General features: G+C 47.5%; 1 protein-coding gene across 1 annotated transcript in view; it reads left to right on the plus strand.

Moving 5' to 3' along the window:
• The window catches only part of LOC111157750 (leucine zipper tumor suppressor 1), a 49,017-nt gene extending 27,220 nt beyond the window's left edge, over positions 1-21,797 (plus strand). Inside the window, exons 3-5 of the mRNA XM_022519387.1 lie at positions 14,841-15,318; positions 16,602-17,405; positions 19,922-21,797. Coding sequence (XP_022375095.1) covers positions 14,974-15,318; positions 16,602-17,405; positions 19,922-20,593 — 1,821 coding nt within the window. The 5' untranslated portion in view covers positions 14,841-14,973 and the 3' untranslated portion in view covers positions 20,594-21,797. The remainder of the gene's footprint in view (positions 1-14,840; positions 15,319-16,601; positions 17,406-19,921) is intronic.
• The last annotated feature ends 4,560 nt before the right edge of the window (positions 21,798-26,357 follow it).

The raw sequence follows: 26,357 nt of genomic DNA on the forward strand, positions 1-26,357 counted from the left end.
ATCTAAAACTAATGATATACCATAAGTTGACTAATTAAAAAAAAACCCATTGCAAAGGTGATGAACGTATAAGGTCTCATACAACCCATGTATCACTATAGGTAAAGCACCTGTGTCCCTTAGTTATTTCCTAGTTTCTTCCTGTTCCTTCTTTCTTTTTTTTTTTTTTTTTAAGATTTTATTTGTTTTTTTTTGATGGAGAGAGACAGTGAGAGTAGGAACACAAGCAGGGGGATTGGGAGAGGGAGAAGCAGGCTTCCCAGCGAGCAGAGAGCCTAACATGGGGCTCGATCCCAGGACCCAGGGATCATGACCTGAGCCGAAGGCAGATGCTTAAGGACTGAGCCACCCAGGAGCCCCTGTTCCTTGTTTCTTATAATCAGTGAACACTAAGTGGCTTAGAGGAAAGGATGGGAGCCAAAAGATGCCCTTCCTGACATCCTCATCCATGGCCTGGCCCTCATGGGAAGAAATATTGGCTGATACATAAGGTGACCATATGCCCCAGTTTATGTCTGTTGTCCTGGTGTAAAGGAGATACTAGTGTCTCCTTTCACTTTTAAAAGTGTCCAAATTATATGGTCACCCTACTATAGCCTGTACTCTGTTTATAGCTTCTGTGTTCACTGGAAAGCTTATGTTTGCAAATCAGTGGCTTTACTTGGACACAGAGATAACCAAGTCTGGCTGGCAGGTTGGCTAAATAACATGTTTATGCAACATATGTATCTCATTGGCTATAGTCACCCCATCTTCTAGTTATATTATCCCGAGGGCAGAGAATGGGAGCCCTATAGCCAATATGGCAGGATGGGGTAGGTATTAAGGGGAGTTCTCATACCCTCTGCTCTCTTCCACCTGACTATAATATAAAAGGTTATAGTAAGCAAGTTGTTCAGGGGTGTCCTTGAAGGACTCTGTGTATAAGGGAGTTTGGGCCAGACTTCTTTGCCCTGGTTTTGTATTTTGAGAGATTAGCTCGATCTGAGAAGCACCTAAAAGGTTTTTAAAGCTTTTGCAACTTTACTGGTGCAGGGACAATATTTTATACTCCTGACCCAAACTTTTTAATATCTGGCTCTTTCTGACATTCCAGAAATCTCTCTGTTAATTTCATGAGCCCTGAATTGGGAAAATGGAAGTGGGAGAGAAAGGAAAGGAGGGAGGCAGGAATGAAGGAAAGAAGATAGTCTTCTCTTACTGAAGGCAACTAAGATTTTCCTCAGGGCCTTGCGTGGATAGAAAGGTTGAGGGGATCAGGAGACGGTTTGGGAGAAATGGGGAGTTAGAAATTATTCAGTTGAAATCTAATTAAAATGCTCACCTAACTGAAATTCACAAGGATTTACCCAGCATTTCCTCAGAATATAAAACAAGGTCCCTACCCTCAAAGAGCTTACAGTGATAATTCAGGTCAGACTATGATTAATACAATGATAGAATACAAAGAAAATATCATAACAGTTCTCAAACTTCCATTTCCTCTGAAAGGCCATTAAAACACAGATTTTTGGTCCCCAGAAGTCAGCGTTGGGATGGTTTGAGAATGTGGATTTCTGACAAGGCTCCTGATGAAGCTGTTGCTGGTGGTATGAGGGCCACAATTTGAGTATCGCTGCCAAAGAGGATCTAGAGATTCACATACCTCAAATTTATGTGAGAAACTCCACAGAGGAGGCAACATTTGAGGTGGGGCTCAAAAGATAAATAGGATTTGGGATATCAAATGATAGCTGACAGTTGTTGAGTGAGCTTATGATAAGCGGGGTGCTGTGTCTAAGTGCTCTACTTGCATTTTTCATTTAATCCTCAGAGATATTGGATGAAGTAGGTATGGTTATTGTCCACAAAGGCAATGAGGAAATAGATGACCCAGTGTGCTTTACCAGGTCAAAATAGTGAAGGGACGCAGCATAGGAGATGTTATGTTGTGTTCTATAAGACCCCCTAGGTCTCAACTTCTGTTCTAAGCCCCCCAAGAGGAGCTGCCATGTGCCCAACCCTCTGCTCCCCTAGAGTGCAGGGAATGGACGTTTGTGGTTTTGGATTTGATTTCCTAGTAGGGAATAAGACTGGCATTGCTTCCTTATGACACAGCCAAGGAAGGCCATGGGAGGAAGAGGTACTTGTCCACCTTTCCCTGTGATGTAGCCAAGGTCAGCGAGGTCATTCCTGGCAAAGGAAAGTGTGTATGGAAAAGCACTGACTGGCAAGTTGGGGAACCATAAGCCATTCAGCATCACTGGAGCATGACAGGGAAGGAGGGACAGGAGCAAAGCTGTAGTAACTCTCAATTCCCAGCATCTCCATGTAGCACTTCAGAATCTCTTTAATGTTTAACACTTACTAGAAGGTATCACAGAGGTGATGAGGAGAGTAATGAGGGATTTAGGAACAGTCATGGCCCAACCTTATAGGATCCCTGGGCTTTGGAGAGAGGTTAATTATCTCACTCTCAGGACCAGTGACAACATCAGACTCCAGGAGGGCAGAAGGATTGCCTTATGCTCACCAGAGGCTCCTTTGCAAGATGTGAGGTTTCAAGTTCACTGACAGGAACACCCTCTGGAATAGAAAGCGGGGAGGTTGAAAAGTCAGGGTAGAGGTGACAAAATCAAAATTCCCCAGCCAAACACATCCAATGGTACTGAGAGAACATTAACTCCAGATACGCGGAGACTCATCAGGAATGGTCACAGGATTCCCTTGTTGTGTATACGGATCCTAACAGATAGACCATGCCTTTGAGCACATACAAACACACTCAAAAGCACAGACATAACTCCAAATCTCAAAAGCCACAATTGTTAAGGGACCACGCTGAACTCTTCAAGCCACTCTAGGTCATTTCCAATGTCCACAGTCAGGAATCTGAGCTTGGCCCTCCACCAGGGCTTTCCTAATTCCAATCCCTTTCTGAGTACCAAACCTTCCAGATATCTTCCCTGCCACCCAGAACACATTTGTATATATTGGATATACTCATTGGGTATAAAAGCCAGTCTGTGATAGAGATGAGGGGAAAAGGGAAGGGGAGCTTCTTTAGGACAAGCACATTCTCCCCCCACTTCATCCACCCTCCATCCTCCTCTCACAATTCCCTATATTCTTTAAGAGTCATTGCCTTCTGTTATAAGGTCTTCCTATTCAATTTCCCAGTTGGTGCTCTCTCCCAGGGGTCTTGTAGGTGAAAAAGGCTAGTACTCTGCCTGCTTCTTTCTACTCTGTCTTGCTACCTTTTGTACCTTTTCACACTCTCACACCAAGCAAACTCAGGAGCTCCAGTTTTCCACTGGTTTTCTGTGGAAAGGTACTACTTATAACCTGGATTCAACTTCTGTTTACAGCTGGTGATGACCCATGAAGTCACAGGTTGCTGGTATATGGCATATGGCATGGGGGGCTTGATTTCACCTTTTGTCTGACTCCTTTGATCTGAGGATTTTTAAAGAGTATCTCTCAGCATAGAATAATTCCACTCTAGCCCTTTCTTTTCTCCTGTTTAACAAATATGTAAGTGGGAAGAACACCAACTAGGGAACCAGGAAGCCAAGTGTCTAGCCCCAGCTCTGCTCCTACCTTGCTGTGTGGCTTCGGACAAATAACCCAAACTCTTTGGGTATCAGTAGCCTCTTACTGTGGAACACTGAAGCAGTACCCCGGGGCTTTAAAAGCTTTTTCCCTTCTACTGTTCTATCTATGATTTGTTACCAACTGGTTTCTCATCCTGCTTGCCCTGGGGCTTCTGCCCCCTTAGGAGGGGTTTCATGAATAGGTAATTAGATGTTTGTCTCTGTGATCCTCAAAGCCATCTCACTGTCAGGTGGCCCTTTCCCTCCCCCTGGCTCCTGGGATGCAATGGAGGTAGCTCACCTGTCATATTTTTCTCTGACCAAGGAACCTGCTCTGGAGAGTGAAGAGAACCACAGTATGGAGCTGGGGATAGGTGAAGGAAGAATCAGATTTTTGGTGAGGTGGAGCCACAACAGCATTCCACAGAGCCAAAAATCCTCAGGGAACTTGAAGACTCTCCCATCCAAATCAAGATGCTAGGTTGTCTAATTTGTCAAAGGCTAATCAGGTGCCAACTTTGGTACCTGGACCGGGGCTGTCATGTAGCTAACAGTGTGTCATCACCCCCCTTTCCTAGACCATGGCCCACATTGCTAATTTATTACAGATTCTTTCCTACTGAACCTAAATTTGGCCCCACAATACTTTAGGCAGCCACAAAGATGGCAACTAGTAAAAACTTGTTTCAATCACTGTCCAAGACCTTATTGGTTCTGACCATCAGTCACTTAGATACAGACCTATCTTCAAATCCACCTTTCCAGGAGATGCCGTACTCAGTATGTACTCTAGGATGGTAAGGGTTTGGCAGGAAGGGGGGCTATCTGACCCCTGCATTCTGGCCTCCAAAGTCCTAAGTGTCCTGGGTTCCTTATGTCTGACCAGGTGAGATGGGAAGGAGCCTAGCAAATTTCCCAGACCTCCTCTGGATATCTCACTCACTCTCTCATTTAAAATCAGAGTCACTGTTCTTTGGATGCTGCCCCCTTCACCAGGGGAAGTGGCTCTCTTCACTGGGTGCTGCCCTGCTCACAGGGGCCCTTGTTGCCTACCGGCACCTGAGTCATGAATGTGGATGAGGCTTGCCTTCTGCTTTCTCACAGGGGAGCAGCTGCTGCACTAAAAGCAGCAGGGTTAAATTTGCATGAGCTTTGCATGTAACTGTGGCTTTATTTTTGGAAGAGAGAAGGGCAGGTTGGGATTGGTGGGTAATCACGTTCCTGAGGAGAAATGTCAATCATCACAAGCTGCCCACCGGGATGGAGGAAGGCTCTGCCACAGCTGAAAGCTGACGACCTGCACACAAAAGGCTGCCAGGCAGAATAGCTTTTGATTCCTCCTGAGCAGTGGGAAGCAGAATTGCTTCCGATTGTTCACCCCAATGGAATGACTCAGCCTGCCAGTGATTTCCCTTTCACTTTCTGCCTTTTCACAGACCCAAGTGCACTTAATTGAGAGCTGCGTGGGCTTCTGCTCCCAACCCTCAGGCCACATGCTCCCCCTCAGACCTCAGCCACTCCTCATGCTGCCCACACTCCCCCACCCTCTTCCTCCTCCATTCTCGCCTCCTTTTCATTCACCGGTTTACTCAGAAAATATGTACTGATCTTTGCACGTGGAACCAAACCAGGCATCAGCCAACCAAACTTTGGGGACTAGCAGTCTGAGCTGAGATGATTAACCTGCCCCAGCGCTGGCCCCAGGCCCCGACCCTCATCCAGAGCAGTAAATGGGAGGAGAGGTCAAGAACAGGAATACAAACACTGGAATTCTAGATAAGAAAAGCTGAATCAGTCAATATACTGTGGGTGGAGGTGGGGTAGCAGAGGGTCTGGGGGAAAGTCATCTTGAACGGGGAGTCTGTTAACTCTGGGCACCTGCCCCATTTTAATTCCAGAGAGACCTCTGCTGGGGAGCTGGCTAGGGGCCCACCCACCAGCCACCCCACAGCCCCCGCCCCCTCCTGCCCCTGCTGGCAGATGCCACATTGCTGCTCTCACGTCTCTATAAGCCCCAGCTGCCCTCTTGGAGGCAGAGAGGCGGGTCTGGCTGTGGCAAGTCCCCATGAATCCAGCCATGCCAGCCACAGGGAAGTGGGAGGGGGAGTAGGGGTGGTAATCTTTCCCTAAAGACCTGCTTTTTTTTTTTTTTAATGTAGCTCATACACAATGTCACATTAGTTTTAGTTGTATAATACAGTGATTTGACAAGTTTATCTATACTCACCACAAGTATAGCTACCATCTGTCACCATACACTGCTATTACAATATCATTGACTATATTCCTTATGCTGTGCCTTTTATTCCCATGACTTATTCATTCCATGACTAGAAGCCTGTATCACCTACTCTGCTTCACCCATTTTGCCCACCCCCATTCCCCTATGACAACCCTCAGTTTGTTCTTTGTATTTATAGGTAAAGACCTGCTCTTTTAACTTCAAGACATGAGAGGCTCTAGTTCTAGCATCTTTCCATACTGACTTATAATTTCACAAGCATTGGTTTAAATTCATCCCCTATGTACCATTTTTCTTTCTGGGGCCAAGCATTATCAAATATGTGATTTCATTTAATCCTGTGAATACCGGCTCTGTGAGCTAGGTATCAGCTGTGCTCATCTGACACATAAGGAAATAGAGATGCTGGAAGGTTAAATCTCATGCCAGATGACAAAACAGATCCATCAATCTGTGATCCTTTGCTGGAGTCCTAATGCCATAATGCAGGTAGAACATACCTAATTGAATGGTGTTTGATGATTCCTCCTGTGGACACACAACTGTGCAGGTGCAAGTCCTGTCTTTGAGGACTTTGCTTAAATGAGCAAAGAAGTCCTAGCAGGTAGTCCAGAAAGTGAACTGCTTGTTTATCTCAGAGCTGGGGTGAGGCAGAATTAGAATTAGAACTCAACTTTCTTGACTTCCCACCAAGAATCTTTCCATTATAGAACTCTCCCCAAGAACAGCAGTTCTCCGCATTTTGGGGCTATCAACACCATGCAGACAGAGAAGCAGGAGGGAAGACTATGAAGACAATGCCAGAAAGAGGGTAACCTGACAGCACAGACAGCATCTTCTGCCAGGGTATCTGGTGTGGGTATATGTGCGTGTGTGGGGTGGGTGTCTTAGCTCAGGCTGCTATAATAAAATACCACACACTGGGGGGCTTAACGACAGACATTTATCTCCCATAGTTCTGGGGACTAGAAGTCTAGGATCAAGGCACTGGCAGATTTTCTGGCTTGCAGATGGTCACCTTCTTGTTGTATTCTTACTTGGCAGGAAGAGAAAGAGAGAGAGAATAAGAACAAATGAGCAGAGCAAGGTCTCTGGTCTTTTCTTGTGAGGGCACCAATCCCACCATAAGGGCCCTATCCTCATGCTCACTGAAACTTAATTACCTCCTAGTACTATTAGTTGCATTGGGGGTTAGGGTTTCAATATGTCTTTTTTATGAGGAACACAAAACCTTCAGTCTGTGATAGGCAGACAATACAGTGAGAACTTTTACCTCACTTCCATACAAAAGAATAAATATTAAAAAGTACTCATGTACTGGGGGTACAGAGAGCTGGCTCCAATTCAGCAAACTCCTGCCAGTCCCTCCTGTATTTTCAGTTAAACCAGTGCTGCTTTTTAAGCTCTTTATTTAGGTATACTTGTCTGTTCTCTCAACCAGATCCTTAAAAACAGACACTGCCTTATATTTCTTTGTCTTGGCCAAAAACTTGGAACAGGACTGGGAAATGAAGGAGAGGGTAAACTTACTTTGCCCCAAGTGACCTGTTGACTCAAAGTCTAAAAGATGGAAATTTGGATTGAAACTTGATTTGGATTCTAGTTTTGAAGACTTGGTTTCCTATCTACCTGTTGTGGGATCTCAGTTTAAGTCATATATTCTCCCTGTGCCTCGCATTCCTTTCCACAAGCTTGCTCAGTAAATCCTGTGTTCCCTGTGAGCTGATTTTATTAAAATCATGTGTTGAGCACCTACTGTGTTCTTATTACTGTGCTCAATACTATGTAGGATACAAAGAAGCTTCAGCCTATCCTGCTTTCAAGAGGTTTAAAGATAATTGGAGAGATAACCATTCATCCCTGAAAGATTCAATAGTGTAAGAGCTGTCAGTAGGCCTTGAAGGTTGAGTGCTTACTGAGCCAAGCACTGAGTAGCAACTGTGGGCCCAGCAGAGAGGCTTCTTGTGGTCTTCAGGTCTTCCCTAGGGCCACAGTAGCCAGGCCTGGAAGAGGGCCATATTCTTCCTTTGAAAGGAAGCTACAGTTTCACTGCCAAATCAAATTCCTTGTGAGAGGCCTTGCCCCTCTTCTTCTCAGCACCCAACACATTGCTTGGCATGTGGTCCACCTTGAGAAACAATGTGAAATAATAGTAGTGTGAAGTTCTCCAACTTCCACAGACAGAACTAAACATGAGGATGCACAGATGTGGTTCCCATGGCTAAGATTCAAACTTATCCTATACTGGTGACATCCTACCGGAAGGAAGGAGGCAGTTGCAATCAGATCTCTGGCCCCAGCCCAGCAAACACCAGCCATTCCTGGAGGCAGGTCAGCTCCCCATCTGTGGCTGGGGCCCATGTGGAGCCTACGGTGACCTCTGCCTTCTCAGTCACTATGCCGACTGAGTGATCCTCTCTGAATGGTACAGTACTGTCAGCCCACAGGATGGACTGTCATTTGTATCAGGCAGCCTTACACACACACACACACATACACACACACACTCACTCACTCCCCACAACCCCTCTTTACACATGCTGCCTACATACAGCCCCTTCCCAATCTGGAAACTGGAACCTAGTTGGTCATATCCCATTGGTAAAATGGGAATTTTGAGTCCAGGACTCGCTACTCTGGGCTTCCATGTAGCCTCTGTGTAGTAAAGGAGTTGGGGTAAAGGATCTCTGAGGTCCTGCTATCTCTAGCATTCTGAAACTTTGACCATGGAAGATGCTGTCCTCATTGTCCAGACTCTATTACCTGCAGCAGGATGACCTCTCTGTTTGGTCAAAACTCCTTTACCGCCCTCCCCCATCACAGGGATGCTGCCTCTCACCTCTGCTCTGCCAGTGGCACCCTCTTAATATCAGCAATGTGCCACTTCCTCACCCCAGGGTAATATGGTGAAGTGTAAATTGAGGTCACTGCTTCACTCTTGCTGCCCTCTTGTGATTACGTACTGGCCAATAAGGATCTCAGATGTCACCTCTCCTAAAAACTAGACATCTAAGACTCAAAGAAAATAAATCCTAGATAACTTCCCACCCATGTGGAGAAGTAGTTATATACAAGAGGATTTTAGCAACAAAATGGAAATACCTGAGTAAAGCGCAATGAATGAATGTAGTGGGATTACTGCACAGCATGTAAAAGAAGGAACATGAACTGGTCCCAGATATATCACGTTGAATAAAATAATCAAGGTTGCAGAATGATACATACAGCAGGATACCATTTATACAAGGTAAAAAGAGATACATGTGGTATTCTTTATGTAAAGAATATTTAATGATTTAAAAAAAGGTACACAGGAAATCTACAATAGGGATTCTCCCAGTGAGAGAGATATGGGGGAAAGTAGAGAGAAGAAGTAATGCGGATTTTACCTTTGAGATGTTTTATTTCCAAAACAAGTAACATTTTAACAATTGTCAATTCTGCACAAGTTACTTAGATTATTTTTATAGTATTTCAATATTTTACAAATGGGTTGAAATTAAAGTTAGTGGACAAAGAGGGCTCTAAGAGTGACATGTCAGGTACCAGAGCAAACATTGGTGAGATACCTTGCCTGGAGGGAGCCTCGTTCATTACAGTCTAGGTGGCTCTCTCCTCCAAGGCTTGCTGCCTTTCACCTCTTGGACCGTCTCTGAAGCAGTTCCAAAATCTTTTCAAGTCTTAGAAAGCAGGGTTGCAGGACCCTGGTGTCTGAGCATGGGATGGTGGAGTGGAGGAGGAGGTGCACTCAGGTGATAGGAAGTGAGACTAGACAGTTTCTCTAGTTTCACTTCCTTTCCTTGCTCCCGTCTCCCCAGACCCAGAAGGGAAGCAGGGAGTCATCAATTAAGTCAGTAATCTAAGACAAGCAATTTGTTCCTGCCAGAGTCTCCAGTGAACACGGGCTTTGGCATCTCCATGGGATGGTGCCAGGCTGAGTGCAGAGATGCCCCACAGCAAGGCAGTGGGTTCCTGCTGGACCTACCTGCAGGACCACTCCCTGGGCAGTGACTGGGCAGGGAGGAGAGGCAGGAGGGAAAATAACCCTTCAGAGGCTGAGCATGATGATCTTATGAGTGACCGCTCCAGACAGGGCAAGGGGAGAGGAGACAGCGGGCATAGATCCTCACTCTTCCAGGCCAGAAGTCTGGATTCCAGTGGGCAAGGCCATAGCTGCTTTTCCTCGGGGTTTGGGATGGGAGGGTGAGTAGTATTCTTTCTCACCTTCGTAAGTACAGACAGACCCTTTTTCAACTCCACGTCTCCATCTCCACATTCCATAAGGGGGATCAGAGAGAGATGTCACTCTGGCATGAGCCCTGGCTTTCTTTGGGAAAGAGAGTGCAAAATGGCACAGGGGAGGAACAGCTGTGCTGGGAGTAGAAGCAGCTCAGAAGGGAGGGCTTTCCAAGATTCCAAGGTCTTCCTGGTTCTGTTGTAGTGGCCATACTGAGGGCAGGCAGGGGGTGGGGTCAAGTAGGGGACAGAGAGGACTGGCCTGGTACTGGGCGGTGGGGAGTCTCCTGAATACCCTGGGGCCATATTTTAAGAAGTATTGGCTAGGGGGTCTTTTTCTCCCAGATGTTTTTGGCTGTTCTTTTCTTTTCTTCCTTTCTCCAAACCTGGAGTCTAATTCTTGCTTGACTCTTCCTGGAAAGTCAGTAGGCAGTCATGAAGGTCATGAAGGTCGCTATGACATGCTCAGTGAGAGGTTCTGAGGCTCTTTTATTTTTCCTCTCTTGTCCTCTTCCCTCTTTCTTTCCCCTTCTTGAACCTCTAGGATCTGCGTGATTGCTTATTTTTACCCCAAGTACGTACAGTAGGCTGGGCCAGTAGGGATTTGTTTCCCAGGAACACAAATGTGCCTCTGTGCCTTGTCCTTCCTGAGTGCATAGATAGCAAGTCTGGCAGTGGTGGGTGGGTGGGAAGACCTAGGGTTTGGGAACTAGGATGGCTCATAGCCACATTTTCTGTGATGCTCTCTCCAACTTCGTAACAGAACAAGTCCAGACACTTAAAAGTAATGAGTTTAGCTTCAAGTGTATCTGGGGATAATATCAAACTTCAAAGCTCTTCTCTGAGTCAAGACCTAGGAAGTGGAGAGTTAGGGATCTGGGTCTATGGGACAGGAATACACTCAGAGGTCACCATCCTGCACCCACTCCTCTCCTGTGCTCCCTGGCATCATTTGTCTTCCTCCTCTCAATCCTCTAGGGTGTACCACAGTATTCATGCATCACAGGTCATTCACATTGCTGCTTATGTGAACCAAGAAGCTTACCTCTTCCTAAAACCTTATTGTCATCTTCCCAAAAGGGAAATGAGGCTATGGCTAGAGGCCATGGACCCTGACTTCTCCTCTAGTCTTTCTCTTCCCAATGCCTGGAAAATTACTTTGCTATCCAGGACAGGAGCCCTAACATCTCCCTGCATATGGACAACAGTAGAATTTTTGCTTCTTAGGATCTGAAGGCCCAGCTAAGCAAGAGATGGCTGATGTCGGGGTGAAAAACACATTTTGTCATCGTCAACCGGTAAATTACCAGAGGAGTTCCATACTTCTCAGTAATATCACTGGAGATTGGGATGCAGGAAAGTTGCATCCCAATGGAATGGAGGGCACTAGTTCTGGAAAATGAGGTGAGGCATTGAGGATAACAGGGGATGATGAATGCTGCAGAAAACCATGATAGATACCAAGGAAAATGCCTGCCAGTCATGGGGTGCCTATTATACACTGGGCATTTAGCAAATGTACCAGTCCTGTTAGCTTATTTCGGTGTCTCATAAACTTCTCTTAATAATCCTATGAGGTAGGCATAACTGTGTTTCCTTGATTCTAAGAGACCATCAATTTAATAAAAACATTTCAAAGAAAACATACATTGCATTTATGCCTGATGTGTTGTTGTGTTGTGTCTCTACTAATGGAATATAGAATGCACTTATTCATAACATAACCACTTTACAGTTCGGGCTAAGAATGCAAGTTTGAATTCAGGCCTTCTTATTCAGCATCTGAAGAGTCCTGTCTTCCACTGTGCACATATAGTGCTCTATAATCCACCTGGGACTTCTTTCACAATTTAGGATTAATGGTTTAAATTAGAGCAGAATAAAGAATGCAAGGTTTTGGGGCACCTGGGTGGCTCAGTGGGCTAAAGCCTCTGCCTTCAGCTCAGGTCCTGATCCCAGGGTCCTGGGATCGAGCCCCACATCGGGCTCTCTGCTTGGCAGGGAGCCTGCTTCCTACTTTCTCTCTGCCTGCTTCTGCCTACTTGTGATCTCTGTCAAATGAATAGATAAAATCTTTAAAAAAAAATAAAAAAAGAATACAAGGTTTCTTCTGCACTTCCTATTCTATTAAACTTATAGTTCCCCCCATCATCTATCTTTTATATAAGAAATACTCCTTCACAATGCATGACAACAACACAGATTTTCCCAGCTTTGAAAGTCATGTGACCTATGCTTAGAAATTTGTCCAAATTTGCAAATGTGCTGATGTTGACATCCCAATATATTCCTCTGTGTGGTGACTGGCAAGGTTGTTGTTACTTTCAGCATTGGTTATAAAATGTATTCCTATTACTTTTTTTTAACTTTTATTTATTTATTTTTATTTTTTTTTAAAGATTTTATTTATTTATTTGACCGACAGAGATCACAAGTAGGCAGAGAGGCACGCAGAGAGAGAGGAGGAAGCAGACTCCCCACTGAGCAGAGAGCCCGATGTGGGGCTTGATCCCAGGACCCTGGGATCATGACCTAAGCCGAAGGCAGAGGCTTTAACCCACTGAGCCACCCAGGCTCACCTTTTTTTAACTTTTAAAATTCTAATTCCAGTATAATGTACAGTCGTGATTTAACACTTACATACATCATCTTTTTTTTTTTAAGATTTTATTTATTTATTTGACAGACAGAGATCACAAGTAGGCAGAGAGGCAGGCAGAGAGAGAGGGAAAGCAGGCTCCCTGCAGAACAGAGAGCCCTATGCGGGGCTCGATCCCAGGACTCTGAGATCATGATCTGAGCTGAAGGCAGAGGCTTAACCCACTGAACCACCCAAGTGCCCCTACATCATCTTTTATGAGTGAAATCATATGCTATTTGTCTTTCTCTGACTGACTTATTTCATCTAGCATAATACTCTATAACTCCATCCCTGTCATTGCAAATGGAAAGATTTCATTGTATATTATGGCTGAGTAATAGTCCATCATATGTATGTACACGTGTGTGTGTGTGTGTGTGTGTGTGTGTGTGTGTGTGTGTGTGTTTCACATTTTCTTTATCCATCCATCCCCCTTGGGCTGCTTCCATAATTTGGCTATTGTAAAAAATGTTGCAATAAACATAGGGTACATGTATCCTTTTGAATTAGCGTTGTTGTATTTTTAGTGAAAATACCCAGTAGTACAATTCCTGGGTTGTGCATTCCTATTACTTTTAAAAACATTTTAAACTTAACATTTGGGAGTACAATTATTTCCCTTTTCTTTCTCTTCTGAATCCTCTTCAGTCAGGCCTTTGTTTCCAGCCCTCCACCCAAACTGCTCTTGTGAAGGTCATTGACAACCTACCTCCACATGGCCAGACCCACTGATCAACTCTCAGTCAGCAGCAGCAGCACTTGACACCATCCTTATGGAACAGTTTCTTTCTTAGTTTTCTCCATCAATCAGAGCCTTCTCAGTTTCTCTGCCTCATTCCTCCTCACCTTCTGACCTCCGTGAACCAGTCCTCTGACTTCTCTTATCTTCCTGCCTTCACTTCTGTAGTTATGTTACCTAGTTGCATAGCTGGCTTCTATAATAAACAGCTTTTACATGGAAATCTGCATCTCTCCACCCATCCTACTGCCTACTCTACAGCACTCCTTGGATGCCTAAGAGGCTCTGCAAACTTAATGTCTTAAACCAAGCTCTTATTTTCCACCCCCACCTCATCCTAAACTGGCTCTTTTTGTGGTCCAGTGTATCTCAATAAATGACAACTTATGTCCTCTTGTTGCTTGGATAAAAATATCGAGGTCATCCTTGACTCCTATCTTTCTCTCATTCCCTGCATCCAGTCCTGTAGCAAATCCTGTCAGCTGGACTTTAAAATTACATCTAAAATGTAAGCCACTGCTACCACCCTGGCACATCCATGTTAGTCACTCACCTAATGTATCTGGTCCCCCTTCCATCCAAGCCCATCAGCAGCCATTTTTGCACCCTGCAGCCAGAGTGACCCTCTCCAGCCTAAGACAGATCAAGTAATCATCTGCTTACAGACATGCAGTGGCTCCTTATCTCAGTCAGAGTTAAATCCCAGCCCTGTGTCCAACCAGGCTCTATGTTTCCTGGTACCTGCTAGTTTTAACTTCTGCCTGTCCTATGCCCCAGCCAGGGGCATATTCTATTCTGCAGCCAGATTTGTCTCTTGACTGGTCTCATATATGCCAAGCACAGACCACCACAGGGACTTAAGGCTTTTGTTCTTGGGGCTTCTGAGCATCTTCTCTCTTCCCCCAGATTTCCACCTGGCTTGCTCACTCATTTTCTTGAGGTTTCTTCAAATGATACCATAACAGCGAGGCCTCCTTTGTGCCACCTGTGAAAAATAACCACCTCCCAGAATTCTATGCTGCTCAGTCTGCTTCATTTTTCCCCATAGCATGTATACCACTAAGGATAGTAGACACTGATTTGTTGATAGTCTGTCCACACAATACTGAACACAAGGCCAAATGCAGGGATTGTAGCCGTGTTAGTCACTAGACAGTATCCCACGACTTAGAGGAAGGCCACCCCAAAGGAGGGTGTCAGTGAATGTTTATTGACTTAGCAGACAAAGGAAGAATGAACAAAGAGTTAACAGTCAGCATTGAACTTACATTAGAGGCTTTCATTAGAAGAAGCATACACTTCTCTGTTACTCAGACCTAGCAGTCAGAACCAACTCCTCCACATCACCATCGAGGACTGTGGAATGACTGGCCCATCTCAAGCTGACTTTTGCCTTCTGTCCCCTTCCAGGTGTACAGCTCTCCCAGGCTCTGTGAGGCTTCTGCTATGACCACAGTTTCTTCGTGTTACCAGGACTGCCCTTTGCTGCCGCAGCCACACCAGATCCCCATCCTACCCTATCTATCCTTGGCCCCAAGTCAGCATGGGTAGCGTCAGTAGCCTCATCTCTAGCCACAGCTTCCATGGCAAGCATTGCCGGGCTTCACGATACAAGTTGGGCAAGTCTTCCCATCTCAAGAAGCTCAATCGGTATTCAGATGGGCTGCTGAGATTTGGCTTCTCCCAGGACTCGGGCCATGGCAAGTCCAGCTCAAAAATGGGAAAGAGCGAAGACTTCTTCTACATCAAGGTCAGCCAGAAAGCCCGGGGCTCCCACCACCCAGATTACACTGCACTGTCTAGTGGGGACATAGGCGGCCAGGCTGGGGTGGAGTTTGGCCCGTCCACCCCACCCAAGCTTATGCCCTTCTCCAATCAGCTAGAAATGGTAAGCAAAGGTCTCTGGAAAGGGTGGGTGGGTGGGAAAACCAATAGAGAGCAAAATGGGAATGAAGAGGATGGAAGCAGGGAGGGAAACGGAGGCGATGATACTAACATTTAAACCTCCAAGAGGCAAGAGCAGGGGTGGTGAGGACGGAAGTGCTCAGTTACACCCCAGAGATCAAAGGCTAAATGAGGGAATTGAAGCCCTGGCCAATCCCCTAATCTGGGAGATTACCCAAGGGGTGAGCCCTAAGCAAAAAGGAGAAATGAAAGCCTTTTTGAGCTCTACTAGAATGTAACTGGTTGTCAAAACAGGACCAACAGCAGCATTTTCAAGTGCATGGCAAGAGGAGGGAGCTCTGTTATATATGCAAGAGCGGATGGGGAATCCACTTGGAGAGAGGTTGCAGAGAAGCTGCTAGCAGACTCCTAGAGATGGGCCTTTCCCTCACTCACTCCTCCTATGGTGCAGCAGCTCCTCACTCAAGCTGGGCCTTGAAAGTGTCTTTGGCTGGAAAAAAGCCAAATTTGTTATCATCGGGTTAGCAAGGATGAGGTTAAAAGAGCCCTATGCCCTTATGTCATTTTAGACTTTCATGGGTCCCACCAGTGGACCTGAAAACAATTTTCCTAGTTAGTTCTCTGCCCCCACCTGGGGGGATCAGTCCATGGCTTTGATATACTAGGAAAAGACCCCCCTAGTTTGCATCAAGCTTTATGTTTTTCAAATTAAAGGGCTTACAGACTGTAGTATACTCTCCCAATGAAAATGACAGTTTTCAGAAAAGCTTTATTATTTCAAGTGATTCCCCCCAGCCTTTTGATACTGGTCACAGCCAGTTTTCTCACTCCCAGCCTACTGGAAGGGGCAGTGAAGGTGAAGAAGGGCTTGACCTCTACAGGGACACCTTGTTCATCCAGCCCAATGCTCACACCCTACACCACATAGAGACCAGAGCCAGAGCCCTGGCCCAGGGATCTTAGCAAGTGAACCTAAAAATGCTGTTCATTTTCTCAGGAGGGCTGGGACAAGCTCATGACAGGTTGGCAATTTATAAAGCCAAGTACCTCAGTGATCCTTAAGGATATCCCCTACACACAAAGGAATTTATCCTTCTTGAGAGGGACTCACCATATTTAGCTGCTTCATAGCAACAGGCAATGTTGCCTATGGCTAGGACCAAGAAGGATGCTGTGTGTCTGGCACACATATCCAGGCAAGGGAGGGAAAGTTGAGAGGGGAGTTGAAGGGAGACATGGGATCAATATGGTTGTTTTCCTCACCAGGGCTCAGAGAAGGGTGCAGTGAGGCCCACAGCATTCAAGCCTGTGCTGCCGCGGTCAGGAGCCATCCTCCACTCATCCCCTGAGAGCTCCAGCCACCAGCTGCACCCTGCCCCTCCAGACAGGCCCAAGGAACAGGAGCCAAAGCCCAGCCTGTGCTCTGGGGCGCTGTCTGACTCCGGCCGGAACTCCATGTCCAGCCTGCCCACACACAGCACCAGCAGCAGCTACCAGTTGGACCCACTGGTTATACCAGTGGGGCCCACCAGCCGTTTTGGGGGCTCAGCCCACAACATCACCCAGGGCATCATCCTCCAGGACAGCAACATGATGAGCCTGAAGGCTTTGTCTTTCTCTGATGGGGGTAGCAAGCTGGCCCACCCAAGCAAGGCGGACAAAAGTTCCTCATGTGTCCGTTCCCCCATCTCCACAGACGAGTGTACCATCCAGGAGCTTGAGCAGAAGCTGCTGGAGAGAGAAGGTGAGCTCCAGAAGCTGCAGCGCAGCCTTGAGGAGAAGGAGCTGGCCTCCAACCAGGCCTACGAAGAGCGGCAGTGGCGCTGCAAGGAGGAGCTGGAGGGCCTGGAGCAGAAGTGCAGCAGCAAGTTGAAGCAGGCCTCCCAGAAGAGCCAGCGCACGCAGCAGGTGATGCACCTCCAGGTGCTCCAGCTCCAGCAGGAGAAGCGGCAGCTCCGGCAGGAACTTGAGAGCCTCATGAAGGAGCAGGACCTGCTGGAGACCAAGCTCAGGTCCTACGAGAAGGAGAAGACCAGCTTCGCCCCCGCACTGGAAGAGACCCAGTGGGAGGTGAGGCTTTACCATGTAGGCTTGGGTCAGCTGTTTGATGCCAGTCCCTGTTTCTCCAGGTCCTAGCCCATGGTGTTTGAACACAGGCTGCCTAAGCAAAGTGAGCCAAAGTGCCAGCCTTGCGACCTGAAGAAGGAGCTCCATGATAAACCATGTTGGGGAATACAATTAGTGTTAGTTTCCTACTCTCTCCTGCCCCAGGGCCTCATGGCCTCTGGAATTGAATTTTTTAAAAGAGTCATTGACTGAGAAGCTGGAACCAGGAGAACAGAGGCATTGTGGGGCAATCTGAGGGCTGACCCACTTCATCTTGCAGGAGGCTCAAAAGAAGCATAAGTCATGCTTGAGTCTGAGTTCACACTGGTTCAAGAGACCACAAGAGAGCATGGTATTTGTTATTTTTGAGAGAAGGGACCTCATCCACTAGTAAGAGTGACCTCACTTATGGCAGGTATCACTGACAGAGTGGCTCATTCCTCACAGAAGTGTAGGTGGAGCTTTGATTTGGTGGGCTGCAATGGAAACATAAAAGCACAAGAGAAGGGCACACAACACCTAGAAATGAGGCTTTGCTGGAAAGCCTCCTTAACCTCTACATCCTGCTCTCCAGAAAGTAGCTTTCCTCACCTGAGGGACCTCTCAAGGTGGTGGGAGTGGGTGGGAAGGTAGGGCTGTAGGCATAGCCACTCTGTCACTCTCCCCAAAGACTCCTACCCTGGAAAGGAACTGAGGAGACATTGTGTCTGGTTAGATCAGTGCCACCCCCAGGTCCAGCTACCTACATGCACTGGAGCTTTCTGTACTTACTCTAGAAATTAGAATGACAGGAATCATCAGGATGGATTCCCTCAGAGGAAAAGGATCCCTTCTGTGGCAGAGATGAATGGGGGACTGGACAGGTGGGAAGGGAAAATCACTTGTGTTTGCCAGGTCTCCTAAAGAGGAAAGGATGCTGGCAGTGGGAGCAGTGCCTTTTTTCTTTCCCATTGATGCTGGGACAGCAGACCCCACCCGAACTGTTGTTTTTCAGCCAGGGCTCAGGACATTTGGGGCATCTCAGAGATATAAACTAGTCCTGGCACTAGGCATCCATCCTTATTTGCCCAATCCCCAACTAAGCTGGGCATTGCTGTGACCTCATTCCCAGACTGTCCAGTTAGACTGTATAGCAAAACAATAAATATAATAACAGATAATATATTACAAACATAGTTAGAATAATAATAGCTTATCAGGTGTTTAAGTGCCAAGCCCTAGAGTCTCCCTTAATTCTTATATAAGCCTATAAAGTAGGTACTGTTACTAATCCTTAATTTAGTTAAGGAAACTGAGGTACATAGAGGTTCTAGTAGCAAATAGCTAGTTAAATCACTTGCCGATGGTCACCACATAACAAGTATCAGTGCCAGGATTTGATCTTAACACTTTGGCTCCAGAGTTCACATTTTTAATCACTACTCCACAGCGCCACAACACTGAAGTGGTGTGTCACCAGGATCAGCCGATCGTATCATACATGATCCCTAGGATTCAAAGGCAGGCCCATGTCTCAACCATGACTCTATGTTGTTCCCTCCATGAAACAAATATAGGCTTAGTCTTAGAAAGGCCTTCTTGGTCCCACACAAGCATTGTCAGTGGAGTTTTGTATTGCTTCCTAAATGGTACATGAGTACAAGGGGTTGGGGGTTACTACTGTGAGTGAAGTGAGGAGAAATTAAGGTGACCTCTGGTCTGATCCAAGAATCCATTCTGTAGAGGCCCAGGACATGACCTTCAGTCTGTCCAGCTTTCCCCCAGGCCGGCAAGAGAAAAGTCACTCTTGCGATACCTCCGGCCAAACTGGTCCCGATCTTCTTTTGAGCCACCTATGACCACAAATGGCCAAGACCCTGGAGACTCATGGATCTGAATCAGTGCTTTTGGTTTTATCTGCTGCTCTTGGCCAACTTTGGAAAAGAAATAAGAATAGTAAGAGTGGAGAGGTGGGGCCAGGGGAGAACATAGTAGCTCACCATTTGGCAGATCTGAATTTGACACTTTGAGCCAGGCACATTACTAGTCATTGGAGTGCAGCGGTTAATGATCGAAACAGTCTTTAGCGCAGTAGGGAGGGAGGGCAGCTGGGTGTGCACAGGGGTGAGGTCAGAGGATATGGGCACAAGCATGAATGATAGAAGTTTGGCAGACATGGAAATCAATATCATTGATGTTGAGTGTGGAAGATGGAGCTACCAGTAGTGATCACAGATTTACACATAGCCGTGGCTTTGGGTACAGATTCAGATTTAGACTGTGATTTGGGATTGAGGCGGCATGTGGACAGACCAAGTCAGGCCACAGAATGAAAGGAAGCACAGAGAGGGGGCAGCCTTCATGGGTCACCCAGACCGTCATGCTCTTGAGACTGTGTCAGGACCAGCCTAATTCCTCAGACAGTTAAGATGTTATTTGCCCCAGGTAAGGACCTCCTACATCTTAACACTTTCTCTTCTCCCCAACCCAACCCTTGGCAGGTGTGCCAGAAGTCAGGTGAGATCTCTCTCCTGAAGCAGCAGCTGAAGGAGTCCCAGACAGAGATCAATGCCAAGACTAGTGAGATTCTCAGTCTAAAGGCGCAGCTGAAGGACACACGGAGCAAACTGGAGGGCATGGAGCTGAAGACTCAGGATTTGGAGAGTGCTCTGCGTACCAAGGGCCTAGAGCTAGAGGTCTGTGAGAATGAGCTACAGCGCAAGAAAAATGAGTCTGAGCTTCTCCGAGAGAAGGTGAACCTGCTGGAGCAGGAGCTTCTGGAGCTCCGGGCCCAGGCTGCCCTGCAGCGAGAGGCTGTGTCTCTGGGGCCAGGACTAGGGCCTGGGCCAGGCACTACGTTCTCTGAGGACATCCCCGCCCTGCAGCGGGAGTTGGAGCGGCTGCGTGCGGAGCTGAAGGAGGAGCGGCAAGGCCATGACCAGATGTCGTCAGGCTTCCAGCATGAGCGGCTGGTGTGGAAGGAGGAGAAAGAGAAGGTGATCCAGTACCAGAAGCAGTTACAGCAGAGCTACCTAGCCATGTACCAGCGGAACCAGCGCCTGGAGAAGGCTCTGCAGCAACTGGCCCGTGGGGACGGTGCAGGAGAGCCCTTTGAAATTGACCTTGAAGGGGCCGACATCCCCTATGAGGACATCATAGCCACTGAGATCTGAGGGGCCTGCTGAGAGAGGGAGAGCCAGGGATCTGACACTGGGAGGCAGGGGTACAGAGCCTGTCAAGGAGGGCTCCTCTCTCTACTCCCCTGCTCAGTAACTCAGGCCTCTGTGAGAGGCCTTCTCCAGGGCACAGACCTGGGATTATCCGGGGGAAGGGAGAGGAGAAGGACTGCTACATAACCTTTCCAATCCTTGCCCACATTTCAGCATTTACCATCCCTGCAGCCCACTAGACCTCCAGCTTCCTTAAGAAATGGATTCAAGGATCTCCATCATTTGGTTAAGAGATCTCTAAACATTACTTTTTGTTCAAAAATACTTAGACCCTCTCCCAGGTGGTAACTGCTGTATTGGCCGATGGCCACCCCAGGACAGAAGCTCGCTTCTTTCTCTTCCCACAACCACTTTTTTGCCGCTGGACACATTGGGATGACTTGAGAGTAGAAAGAAGCCATCTGTGATCATAAACCTTGGCACTTGACCCGGTCATAACCTGAGCTATTTTTCTCTGGTCTCAGAGCTGTAGGGGTTGGATCTTGGTATGGAGGACCTGGCTTAGCAACATCAGAGCTATCCCAACCCTGGAAAGCCACAAAAAGAAGGGGAAATCTGGGGCATCCCAGGAATGTCTAGACTCAGCAAAGCCCAGAGGGGGTCAGAGGAAAAAGCCAGGTAGTAAGGGCCAGACCCTGCTGGGCCCTGCTAACTGGAGGTAAGCAGCCTTTGGACAGCTGGTAACCTTTGACCTCAGTGACCACTCTTTTTAAAGCCATAGACACTGAGGCCCTGTGGTGGGGAGGATTGAAGGCACTGTGACACAGGGAAGGTATGGCTTTCCAAATGTCCCTGGGAGAGCCTCCAGATCTCTCCTCATGGGGTTAGAGGTAGGGGTTTCCCCACTTGGTTTAAATTGGCCAGTGGCTACTCTGAACTTATTTTCTTCTCAAGAATCCAGCCTTTGCTTGATCCAGAATAACCTATATACAACTAAAATGGTGCAGGGATGATCTGACATTTCCTTCCTTTGCCTGTGGCTCAGTTCATGGGCATACCCTTTCCCCTTTGCATTTCCAGTCCTAAAGTCAGACAAGACTCCTTTCAGGTCAGGAACAATCCCCAGAGTTTGGTGGGCCAGAGCCCCAGGCAGAGAGAAGAGACACAAATACAGCCTTATGAACTACCCCAGGGCCACTGGCTAGCCTCCCTCTACCTGGGCCCCACAGGAACTCCCAATTATCAAGAATCCAGGAGCTTCAGTTTTTTGGGGGCTGGGCTAGTGCCTGGGGGAGGCTGGTGTCTCTCTTCTGAAGATGTGCAGAGCTGGGGGAGGAGAGAATGGTGGAGTTCCTCAGTAGCTTGGTTCAGAGAAAGAAAAAAATATTTTTTTTTGGTCTTCTTTTTTTCTTTCTTGTCTTTTCAGAAGCAAGCCAGATCTAGCAGGCAGCCAGAACTGTTCCATGTTCTATTTTTGACTCAAACTACAGCTGTTGTTCTTTCTTAGGACAGCCAAGCCTTGCTGGATTCCTGAGCTTCATGCCTGCTTGCTGAGGGGGGTTCACTGAGGTAGGAGGGATGAGCGAGTCTGGGTATTTAGCAGTTTGAGACCAAAACCCCTGATTCTGCCTCTCCGACCACAGTCCTTGCAGGACCCAGAGTGGGAGTGGGAGCTGCTTTTCATCACCCCCTGCCTTCAGGCTCTGCCTTCTGGTCCTTGGGGTTAAGCTGTGCCTGTGACAGAGGAGCTTTTCTGGAATTTCAAGCCACTGGTCTTAGTCATAGGCCAGACTTAAACCTGAAATGGACAGGCTGAACACCCCCCTTCTGCCTGGAGGAGAGTACCCTCCACTGGGCACAGTGCAGACCCTCAAGTCAAAAATGTCCCACTCCCTGTGTCATGCTGTGAGAAGGTGGGAGAGGGATAGTAAACTCTCTTTCAATAGAGAAGGCACTTTGAGACCAGAAAACAAAGAAGGTGACTCCACACAGTCTACACAGAGTTTTATTCAGGGTAATTTACTGATGGGAGAATTGGGTGGAAGATGACTTATTCTCCACAAAGTCTGGAACTTAATGCACAGATTTTATAAAGCTGTGGGACACAGAGAAGGGCATTATAGTGAAATCAAAGGGTTTGCATGCCCCTAATTGACAGCTAACCTTTAATTAGATCTGTGGCACCACCTGTGCCTCAGGAAGAGGGAAGACTATGTCCTAACGGATTCACGGGGGGCCAAAACAAGCCTCCCCCAATCCCAGCTTTGGAAGGCATTTCTAAGGTATGTATGTATGCTAACCTCCTAGAGGCCCAGAACACAGCCCCAGGAGAGGTCATCCAGCAAACACAAGCAAGACTGAGGGCCAAAGATGGAGTCCGTATGGTCAGCACTGCTACACACAGCCCTCACCCCCTCTATTTCCACCAGCCTGTGCCTTGTTTGAATTCTTTTTCCCAGTGAGACTGCTGTGAGATAAAGGGGCTACTGTTCCCTCTCCAGGTTGGAGATACACTACTCCCCACCCCCAAAGAGCAGCCAAAAACCCTGTGCCCTGCCCTGCCTTGCTGAGAAGAGATGGGTGCTAAGCCCAGGGGAGGACACTCAGGGGCAACAACATCTGTGCTCCACCATAGTGTGACCATACCAGGCACTCCACATCCCTGCCTAAGGCCAGGATGCCCCCCTTGGGAGGCCACCCGCTGAAGACCCCAGGGTGGCCCACAGTGGCACCAGAGTGCAACAGTGTCCTGTAACATAGTGACCTTACTGCCATGTGGTTTTTCTTCCCTTCCCCATGGAAAAACATCCTTACTATTCCTGGACCATGCCAAACTCAGCCTCTCCGGAAGGAGGATCTGAACGAGAGAGGCTGAGCAGGGACTGGGAAGTCAGATGATGGGGCTTCAGAGCAGACGGCCTGGCCCAGGGCCAGCCAGCATGAGCTCGTTGCCCTTCGCTCTGAATACTCCTGCTGGCATGCTTGCTCATTCAGTCAGATCAACCTGCTCTGCTCTTCCAAAGGATGCTTGGCCTGAAGATGCTCTGGCTGCCTGCAAAGAGACAGCAGCATCCAGTACCTCCTCACTGAAAAGGGGACTCTGCCTCCAGGCCTTGCGATGACCAGACTCTGGCAGGACACCCCTGGAGGTATGTCTTCTGGCTGCTGTGTCATTCAGGTAACTCCTGCTTGGTGCGCTCTGACCCCCATAGGCACTGAGCTCCATAAGGACTGGGGAGGGTTACCTCTCCCTTGCTGACCCTCTACCCCCTGTCCTGCTCTTGTCCTGGCCCAGCCTGGACCATCTCTTGCTGATGAAGCAGCAGCTTTGTGAGAGGACTTTTCCTGTGGGACCTGAGTTCTCCTAAGCCAGAGCTGCCATGGCAGGAGGCTGTGTACCCTGTACAACAGATGCTTCTTGTGTGATCAGTCTTGTGATGAGTCTGCAGACAAAGCTGGAACCTCCAGCCAAGGCTGGCTTTGGATAGACCGGCATTTGGAAGAATATGTACATAGTTATTTTTCTCTGGGTTGTTTCTTATTTTTTGTTTGTTTGTTTGATTTGCTTTTGACAGCTTCATTTTATTTTTGATGCCCCTTTTTGGCCATGTAAAGTATTTCTGATAATTTTATGTTTCTATTTATGAATAAAGAATGCCATTTCTCATGCCCTCCAGAGCTACTTTTGTCTCCTCAAGCTACCCTGCTTCTCCAGGCTATGGCATGGCAGCTCCTCTGGGCACCTCCCTCTGGAACAGGAAAGGTGATGTCTCTCCCTGCCAGTGAAGGCGGTGCAGACAGCTTTGATGAAGGCAGTGTTGGCTGGGGGAAAGCATGGGCCTTGGCATCAGCTAGACTTCAGGCAGTCTGAACCATTCTTCAACCCTGTGTTTTTTTTCTGTGAAGGACCCTACCCCAGCCCCAACCTAAGGCCTCTCCTCCCTCTCTCTCCAATTCCTTGGCCTATCGAAGCCAGGCTCTTTGGCTAGAGACCAGAGTGGCTGTTGTTGTTACTACCTCAGGGCCCCCCAGCTGGGAAGGTGCAGTCACTCTGGTGGCCATCTGTCCAGCCTTCTCCGTGCCAACCGGCCTCGTTCACTTTGACAAGCATTCCCAACTGCTCTGGGCTCAAATCCTACACACAAAGGGCTTCGAATCAGTTGGCAGGAGACAGCAGGGACTTGTAAAAAGGAAATGGAACACTGAGGGATAAATGGCAATGCCTTTGAAGTGGGACAAGTCAGGGTCTCTAGGGAAGGTGGCAGGCAAGAAAGGGTCTGGGGGCAAGTATGGGACAGAAGAGGAGTGGGCAGGAAGGGAAAGACAGAAACCACAGCCAGGACAGGCATTCACACCAGCCTAGGGCTCCCTTCCTGTCTATACAGGTGACAGGAGAGGCAGGAGGCCAGGGAGTGGTGGATATCCAAAGCTCAAGGAAGGTCGGGCAGCTGAGAAATGACCAAGCCAGGACAGGAGCCTGTATTTGTCTAATTCCAAGGTCCAGCACCTGGACAAATGGGTCATATCGGCCCTGGAGTAACCCTTCTTGTTCTCTGTCCTAGAACTGTCTCATGGTGGGTAGGTCATTGCATTGGTGGCTCCCACTGAAATATGCCTTCCACTAATCACACCCCTAAGTGGCCCCCTCCCCTTTAGTTTTGGCAGGACCTGAGACTCACTTTTTTAAAAAATTAATTGAAGTCGGTAGAAGTTCCACCAGTTCTAAGCTTAGAAGGCTGCCTAAGCTTGGAAGCTTCCAATTTTATATTCCTGGGGGCCCTGAACTGCCATGTAAAAAGCTCCTCTAGTCTTCTGGAGAGACCCCAATGGAGTGGGAGGGATCCTGTTGTCCCAACGAGGCTCCTGATCCATCAGACCCCATAGAACAGGGATTTGCTTCTCCCACTCTGCCCTTCCAGAAAGAGCACACCAAGTAGCAGTATTTTTAAACCGCTGAATTCAAGGTGATTTCTCATGTGGCAAAGAAATAGATAACCAGACACTCTCTGGTAACCGCCTTACTTGCCACTTCAACTAGACTCTGTCTGTTGGGCTAAGAGTAATAGAAAGGCAGGACTCCTGGAAAGGCATGGAGCTATGGAAAAGACTGCTTTAGTGGCAGTAAGTGGCAGCAAAGTAGGGAGCAAAGCCTTCTCCTTGCCCATCTTCCCCTGGAGTACTGTTGAGGACAAAGCCTTTCTTAAACTCCAAACCTACTCACCATTTTAGGGAAAAAAAAAAAGAAAAGAACAAAAGGGAAATGAGAGTGGGAGATAAAGAGAAAGAAAAAGGGAAAAGGGGGCTTCTCCTCCCCTGAGAATAAGCAGCTGAGCCTCAGCCCGACCAGTGCCGAGAGCAGTCCCAAGGTTCTCATGACTTCATGAACAAAGCATGCACACTTGTGCCTGTGAGGTGGGAGGCAGAGTGGCCACTGTCCCCAGGTGGCCTCCACAGCAGGTGCTTTCTGAATTACATGAAGAAGATCAAGCTGCCTCCAACTTTCTCTCCAACCCAGGCATCAGAAGGCCTGAAACATCACCATTTCATTCACTCATGTGTGCATACATGTATTCATTCAACAAATATTTATTGAGATTCTATTTTATGCCAAGCCCTATTCTAGATACCAGAAATACAGAGGTGAACAAAAATAGTGAAGGGCCTTTCTCCTTAGGAACTTTAACTCTGGAAGTAAATAAATCAGTTGATTTTCAATTCAATCAGGTAAGTGCCATGAAGGAAAGAAACAGGACAATACAAGCCGGCT

Source organism: Enhydra lutris, unplaced genomic scaffold (genome assembly GCF_002288905.1).
Source record: "Enhydra lutris kenyoni isolate GAN:26980312 unplaced genomic scaffold, ASM228890v2 scaffoldscaffold3, whole genome shotgun sequence".
Lineage (NCBI taxonomy): Eukaryota > Metazoa > Chordata > Mammalia > Carnivora > Mustelidae > Enhydra > Enhydra lutris.